General features: G+C 37.9%; 1 protein-coding gene across 1 annotated transcript; it reads left to right on the forward strand.

The window, feature by feature from the left end:
- Positions 1 to 790: 790 nt before the first annotated feature.
- LOC140776417 (probable inactive receptor kinase At5g10020) lies at positions 791 to 7958 on the forward strand. The gene is made up of 3 exons (XM_073120125.1): positions 791 to 2395; positions 3651 to 5303; positions 7146 to 7958. Exons 1-3 carry the CDS (start codon positions 1489 to 1491, stop codon positions 7733 to 7735), a joined length of 3150 nt encoding a protein of 1049 aa, XP_072976226.1. The 5' UTR covers positions 791 to 1488; the 3' UTR covers positions 7736 to 7958.
- The last annotated feature ends 95 nt before the right edge of the window (positions 7959 to 8053 follow it).

Here is an 8053-nt window from a genome sequence, read left to right on the forward strand (position 1 = left end):
AAACAATAGAAAACTCCTTCAAGTTGGCGAAGTTGGGTAGGCGTCAAACCAGATGAGTCCATTTCCAACGCCAGCTCAAAGTCGTCTCTTGTCTTTGGTGTAGATTTGACTTTCAACATGATTATGATTTCTTAATCCCTTTTCCATCATAATTATTATTATTTTTACTGCATAACAATTTATCTCTAATAATATAGGATTTATGGCTCTCTCTGAAATGTTTTCTGTAGCTCAACAGTGAGTTGGAAGAACTCAAACCCAATCTAACCTGATCCCTATCAGAATCCAAAGATAGAAAACTTTGTCAGATTTGGAGGAATCATGATCCAAATATTGTGGGAAACTTGCATATAACACCCTGAACTCGAGTGAATAATCAATCAGTGGCTAGATGGAAACCTTAGGGTGTTGTTTGCTAAATTTACACAAATTATAGGATTGGATTGTAAATAGTAGGAAGTGCAGGGTTTGCATGCAAATATCCCCTAAAAAGGGTCGATTTGCAGAAGGGAGGAGCTTTTTTCGAGTGCCAGCTTTGGATCCGCTTTTAGATAAAGGTAGATATCTTTGGGGGTAGATATTAATAACAAATTACTACTGACTGAGTGCCGATAAACGCAATTAAAGTCGATTAAGACGACGATTAGAGGAGGCCAGGTCCAGGAGAAAACGATTAGTTGTAGGGACCGGAGGACAGCGCACAACATACCCGTACTGATACTATTCACTGCTCCTTGTCATGAGAGAGAGAGAGAGAGAGAGAGAGAGAGAGAGAGAGAGAGAGACAAATAACTTCTCCATTGGCTGCTACTTCTCCATCTTTGCTCCACTTTGCTCCCACCATTCCTTCCATCTTTGTAGAGAAAAGAGTTCACTTCGCTTAGGGCCCTTTTCCTTCTTCCTCCTCGTCTCCTCTCTCTCTCTCTCTCTCTCTCTCTAGAGGATGATAAAGATGAGGATTCTTACAATTTTGCCCGAGGCCCAAATGGGTTTTCATTTTTTACCCCGTAGAGTGGAAGTTCCTGTCTGAGGTTGTCCTTTGACTCTCTCTCTCTCTCTCTGTCTCTCCATCAGAAAGGTGCCTTTTTGGGACCTAACCATCTCTCTTACCTGCATTGCTTCAATTCTTGCCTGTTCTTGGAATTGGGTTTCTTTTGTTATCTAACTGCTGTTCCGAGTCATTAGTTGGAGATTCTGAGTTGCAAATCCATCTGGGTCAGTTTAGATTTGAAGGGATTTGGTGGTCTCGACCGGCATTTGCTTCTATGAAACATTTTTGATCAAATTTAGCTGTCTGGATTTGCTGATTTGTGTTTGTCTTTTCACGTTGTCATTTTTTGCAGATTGTTTGTCTTTCGTTGTTGATTCCTTTTTGCGTTGCATGTCACATGCTCCATCTTAGTTTCTTGTTTCAGTCCTGCAGTCCTTAGAGCTTCGATCTTGTGAAGCCACCTTTTGTCTTTTGGGTTTTTCTTCGTTGGCTAGGGAATGCAGTTCGTTTTTTTGCTTTTTGTAATTTGGGTAGGAGTTATTAGAGCAAATTCCGACTTAGATGCACTACTGGAGTTCAGAAAAGGGATTGAGGAAGACCCTTCTGGTCGAATCTTTGGTTCTTGGAACCCTATTAGTACGCAGGATTATGTTGGCTGTCCTCTTGATTGGTATGGGGTCCAATGTACCGGTGGTCGGATTTCTGAGATCGCGTTAGATAACATTGGTTTGGTTGGAAACATCAGCTTGTCGGCTTTAGCTAGGATGTCCATGCTTCAGAACCTATCTCTATCAAGCAATCAATTAGCAGGAGTTTTGCCCCCTGAGCTGGGGTCTATGGGCTCGTTGAAGTTTCTAGATCTCTCAAACAATTTGTTTTCTGGTACTATACCCGCTGAGTTAATGAAATTAGTGGATCTGGTCTATTTGAATCTGTCTTCAAACAATTTTGGTGGTAGAGTGCCGTCGGGTTTCCAAAATTTAAGAAAATTGAACTATTTGGATCTTCGAATCAACAGTTTTTGGGGCAAACTAGATGACATTTTTGCTCAGTTGCAGAGCCTTATTCATGTCGATCTCAGCCATAACCAATTTTCTGGATCACTGAAGTCGATTTCTGACAATTCCACCATTAATGGCTCACTACAATACCTAAACATTAGCTACAACATGCTGTCTGGAGAGCTATTTAATAAAGATCCGATGCCTTTGTTTGATTATTTGGAGGTGTTTGACGCCAGCTTTAATCAGCTTAGTGGCAATGTTCCATCATTCAATTTTATAGTTTCCCTCAAGATATTACAGCTGAGGAACAATCGATTTTCTGGCTCCATACCTGAAGCACTGCTCAGTGAAACTTCAATGGTCTTGACCGACCTTGACCTGAGCTTCAACCAACTTACAGGTAGTTTTCTTCAATTTACTACTTGCATGTTATGTTCTTGTGTCTTAATATGTTTAGCTCTTCCTCAATACCTTCTTCCAAATTGGAAATCGTCATTATCAGCACATTTCTTCTACCACGACGGAACTAAATTACAGGGTCAAACTAAATGGCTCTGCTGCAACTGGTTTATCCTCCTGTTGACCTTTTCTTTTACTGCCATTTTCCATGTATAAGGAGGATGTGCAAGGCAGGGCACGATATACAATTGATAGATAGGTGCAAATATTGTTTTCCCTTTTTCTCTTACTTCATGATATACTGAACAGACAAAAAGGAAAAACTTACATGCTTTGCAGGACTGAAGAATTCGAAATAACTCGTTGGTTGAGCAGCTCTAGTAACTTCCAAGTTTTCCTACTGACTTAACGTTAAATAAAATCTAAGATCATTACCTAGAAAGCTCTTTCAAATTGAAAGTTGAGATTCACTCTCCATTTGTACCTGCATGTGCAGATATGCTATTTAGGATACCAATTCGTTTATTGAAGTCTTAAGGCTTTTTGGGAGGTTTTGAAAAGAGATTCTTTTTATGTTTTGCTTGTCAAATTACAAGTAAAATCATTTGTTTTGGTGTATAAATTATTCATTCCCCTTTTTGACCATTCCTAATCATTTCAACCTTTTCTTTTTTAACCATGATCCTATAAACTCCTATTCTGAGTCATATAGGTTAGCAACAAAGCCAGCTCTTAAAATTTGTTTTTTTTTTCTCAGAACCTTAAACCTCACCTACTTGGTTGGGATTGGATAGTTTGAGGTTGAAGTATAGTAGCTTTAATTCATAAAATATATCTTACTTGTGAGAGATTGCTGAATCAATATAGCATTTCATTAAGGATTATATGATTTTTGTACTTTTTTAGGAACAATTTGAATTTATATGAAATATTTATACTGAGAATTCTTCATGCAAGTCTTGTAAGATGCTCATCGAGCACTTAACTAAGATACACTGCTAATAATAGATAACTTTGGAGAGTTAATTTTGTCTTGAAATTGCTGGACAACCATTTATTACCTTAGTTCAGGTTCTTTTCTTACTATATTCTTAGAAAGTTAGATTTTTATTTCTCAAATGGTATATATTAGCCATTAGGTAGTTTATCGATATAGATATCTGAAATTCTTCTCTTTGGGTGGATCTAAATTTTCAAGTTTATGAATTTGTTCACTGTATTTTTCTTTTAAGTCTTAACTTCTTGCTTTTATGCAGGCCCAGTTAAACGGATAACGTCTGCAACTTTGAAGAATCTAAACCTTTCATTCAATAAACTTTCAGGTTCTTTGCCTATCTCAGTAGGCAGTTGTTCAGTTATTGATCTAAGTAATAACATGCTTTCGGGGAACTTATCTACTGTCAGGATTTGGGGAAATTATGTGGAAGTTATTGATCTAAGTTCAAACCGATTGAAAGGAACTTTGCCAAATATAACATCACAGTTTCTGAGGCTGACCTCTTTCAAGGTTTCAAACAACTTGTTAGTTGGAGAACTTCCTCTTGTGATAGGAACATATCCTGAACTAAACATCATCGACCTTAGTCTCAACCAGTTATACGGGCCTTTACCTTCGAGTCTATTTACATCAGTAAGATTGACAAATTTAAATCTTTCAGGAAATAGTTTTACAGGAGCTGTTCCCTTCCCTACCTCTCAAATCTCAAACTCCACTTCCTCAAATCAAATGATACTCCCTGGACAGGTCTCAAGTCTTACCTTTCTTGATCTTTCAAATAATTCCTTAAGTGGCTCGTTGCCTCAGGAAATTGCTAGTATGAGTGGACTGAGATTTCTGAATGTTGGAAAGAACAATTTTTCTGGGCATATTCCAAAGGAGATAGGTTTACTCCAACAGTTGCTATATGTTGACTTGTCAAATAACCATTTTGAAGGCAACATACCTGATGATTTTCCTGATGGAATTGTTGAGTTCAATGTTTCATATAATAGTCTGTCAGGCATCGTTCCGTCCAACTTATTGAAGTTTCCAGATTCATCATTTCACCCAGGAAATGAGCTATTGATATTTCCTCATCTGTCTCCTTCAAGTGCTCCAAACTTCTCTGATAAGGGAAAACATGGTCGTCAGATGAAGCGCGCAATTAGGTATGCTCTGATAGCATGCGCTGTTGCTTGCATTACTGGTATTCTTGTTCTATTACTTATTCATCAGAAGTTGTCCAACCGGAAAAGTAGAAGAAATGATATTGATGACAGCAAGGCAGTGCAATCTCTCCATTTTGGGGATCAGAAATGTGCAGAACTACCTCCTACCTCCATCAACCAAGATCAATCACTTTCATCAGGGTCTGTATCAATATCACGTGAGAATAGAGATGTTCCCTTGTCCACCAGGGAGATGGAACCTGCAATTCAAGATTCATTTGCAAATGTAGGACAGTATGATCAGGAGACATCTAGTAGCATGCTGACAGAGAATGAGTGGAAGTCATCAATGTCTCTTGTGACATCTTCACCCACTATTGATCCATATTTACACCCACATCAATCAAGTCTAACAGTGTGTTCCCCAGATAAGCTGGCTGGTGATTTGCATCTTTTTGACAATTCATTTGTGTTTACTGCCGAACAACTTTCTCATGCCCCTGCAGAAATTATTGGTAGGAGCTGTCATGGAACCTCCTATAAAGCTACACTTGATAATGAACATGTGCTGACTGTGAAGTGGCTAAAGGAAGGCCTTGCAAAGAGCAAAAAGGAATTTGCTAGAGAAGTCAAGAAACTTGGCACCATTAGGCACCAGAATCTAGTATCTTTATGTGGTTACTATTGGGGTCCGAGAGAGCATGAGAGGATCATCATATCAAAATATGTAGATGCAGCATCTTTGACAGCCCACCTTTGTGGTAGGTTATGCCTTCGTTGAGTTTATATACTGGCTATTGCATAACATCAATGACTAACCTTTGTATTTATATGTTCGTGCATATACGTTTTCTTGTTTCCTTGTTTTTTTGAAAAAGCTAGACTTCAGCAAATATATTTTCATCATGAGAACTTGATTTTGTTACAGAAGGTCATTAGTAGTTACTATCCTTTCATGGAGAACATGGAGAAGAGCCTTCCAACATAATTACAAAATTTATCTTATTTATTTGGTCTTTGAATTAAATTGATCCTTTTCAGTAGAAGTAGGTGATGCGCTTTCTGAAATCTTCCTTTTGTGTCTTTTACCTCTTTTCTAATTCTCCAAAGTTATTCAATTTTCTGCTCTTACCAATTCTAAATTTTTATAACAAATTATGCCAACTCTTTTTAATAAATAAACTTTTTATTGACAGAACTTTTGTGTTGCAGTTAATCTACTTAATTTATTTAATTTATGCTTAAGCCTTAAGGGACAACAGTATACAGAGATGAGGCATGCTGTCGATAACTGACATCTAGCCCAAGCATTTCTGAGTATTTATGATGCAGATTGCCCACATACCATTCTATATTTCAGACATGATAGCATTAGCACAATGAGAAAGTTTGAGCACTTGTCGTGTGTTTAATAAGTTAAATTAGCTTTAGGAGTTCATGTTTTACTTATATTACTGTTCCTTCTGTAATCTCCTCATGCTTCACACTAGTTGGTTTTGGTTGCTATGTGCTATCACTTCTGTTAGGATTCTCTTTTTTGGGAGGCTTATATATGCATCAATGAACAATTTCAATGGGAGGTGGCATTCTTTGTAAGATTTATGGTTTATGGTGTAGAAACTCTTATACCTATTGAGTCTCCGTTTGCACTTATTATAATAGATTTAGTTCATGACCAGCCCTGCCATTTTTATTTATGTTGTATAGTTCATATTTAGAACATTAAGCCTGTTGCTGCTGTTCATTTTGTGTCTACTTGATGCTTAAGAAAGTTACCTGCAGAATGTATTCTTATTTTGGTTGCTTCAAATGTTTTTGTCATGATTGATTATGAGGCAATCTAGATTTGGTACTACAGATGTTCTATATGTCTAAAATATAGGTAACAATTATTGACGATCTGTTGGAGGCCCACTTCAGAATCTTGTGGCCGCTTGCACTCATAACACTTTGCAACCACCATGACTCTTGCTGTCTTGTTTGGTTGCTTTGGGCAGAGTTCAACCGCAACAATTATCAACATTTTTGACATTTCAACATGAAATGGAAGGATGCAACTCTGCATCACAAAATGGACTTCCTTGATCCCTTTCTTCGCTCACTTTCACTCTACTTTTCACCCTTTTCTCATCCCTTCACCACCTTAATACCTTTTGTAAAGCTTTCCAGATGGAAATGTACAGATCCTGTTAGGACGCACCACCTGATTCTTTTTTCTTTTCACTTTGGTTAGTTTAGCAGATCATTATTTCTGTTTTCCATCCATTAAAATTGTACTAAACCAATTGCCCGCCAAACCTCTCAAGTTTCATCAGAAATAAATCACGGTGAAACTTTTGCTTGCTTTTCATGTTTTCCTTCCATTGATGTATTTATTTAATTATTTACTCATCAAGATAATGAAGTTTTATTTCGCCTAATTAGTTTTATATGTTTCATGACCTTTCTCTGGCTAGTCAAGTACGGGAGGAAGTTTTCCATCATATTTTGGCTGTTCTTATGTTTGCTGGATGGAATTGATCAACATTAAGATAATGTTGGAAGGATATAGTTAACTGAACCATAATATTTGAACTGATGGTTTTATTTTTGCTTCTGTTCAGAGTCTGAAGAAAGAAAGCTCTGTCCTTTATCTTTGCACCAACGGCTTAGTGTTGCTGTAGACATTGCTAGCTGCTTAAACTTCCTACACAATGAGAGGGCGATTCCCCATGGCAATCTTAAATCCACAAACATCCTAATACAAGCTCCTCTTCTGAATACTCTTCTCACTGATTACAGTCTACACAGGTTAATGACTCCTGCTGGCATGGCAGAGCAGGTCTTGAATGCTGGAGCTCTTGGATATCGTCCACCAGAATTTGCAAACACAAGTAAGCCATGCCCATCACTGAAGAGTGATGTATATGCTTTTGGTGTCATTTTGCTTGAGCTCCTGACTGGGAAAGGTGCTGGAGAGATCATCTCTGGGAATCCCGGCGTGGTCGACTTGACAGACTGGGTGAGGTTGTTGGCCAGAGAAAACCGTGCTTTTGAGTGCTTTGACAGGCTCCTTTTGGAAGTTGATCCTTCTCAATACCCTCCTAAAGTTCTTGAAGATGTATTAGGAGTGGCCCTTAGGTGCATTCGTTCCGCGTCTGAAAGGCCGGAGATTAGAACAGTCTTTGAAGACCTCTCTGCGATTTCCTTATAACTCGTCCTGAAAGTGTAAATCTCGTGCTGACAGATCTGAAGAATTTTGTGCTAGATACTAACATCTGTGATTTCTTGTCATTTGTTTAGTCACCAGCATCAGATTTTTGTAGTTTTGGATCTTCATTCGTTGTATCCATTGTACTCGTCTATTCAACTGTTAATGTCAATAATTTCATTTACTGTAACAGTTGAAAGAAAATAAAGGTGTTTTCACTGATACTTTTGCATGGATGCAGTTTAGGATTGTTGGTGCTGCTGCTGTGATATTGAGTTGTAAAAAAGGAGGACGACTTATAAGGAAGACCACTTCAAACAA

The sequence above is a fragment of the Typha angustifolia genome, chromosome 14, assembly GCF_048772165.1.
Source record: "Typha angustifolia cultivar Huaian chromosome 14, ASM4877216v1, whole genome shotgun sequence".
NCBI classification, from domain to species: domain Eukaryota; kingdom Viridiplantae; phylum Streptophyta; class Magnoliopsida; order Poales; family Typhaceae; genus Typha; species Typha angustifolia.

Bases quoted from the DNA above. Each gene is read 5' to 3' on its own strand.
- LOC140776417 (XM_073120125.1), top strand. From the start codon at position 1,489: ATGCAGTTCGTTTTTTTGCTTTTTGTAATTTGGGTAGGAGTTATTAGA. The intron at 2,396-3,650 runs GTAGTTTTCTTC...GCTTTTATGCAG, and splicing joins GAGCTTCAACCAACTTACAG to GCCCAGTTAAACGGATAACG. The intron at 5,304-7,145 runs GTAGGTTATGCC...GCTTCTGTTCAG, and splicing joins TTTGACAGCCCACCTTTGTG to AGTCTGAAGAAAGAAAGCTC.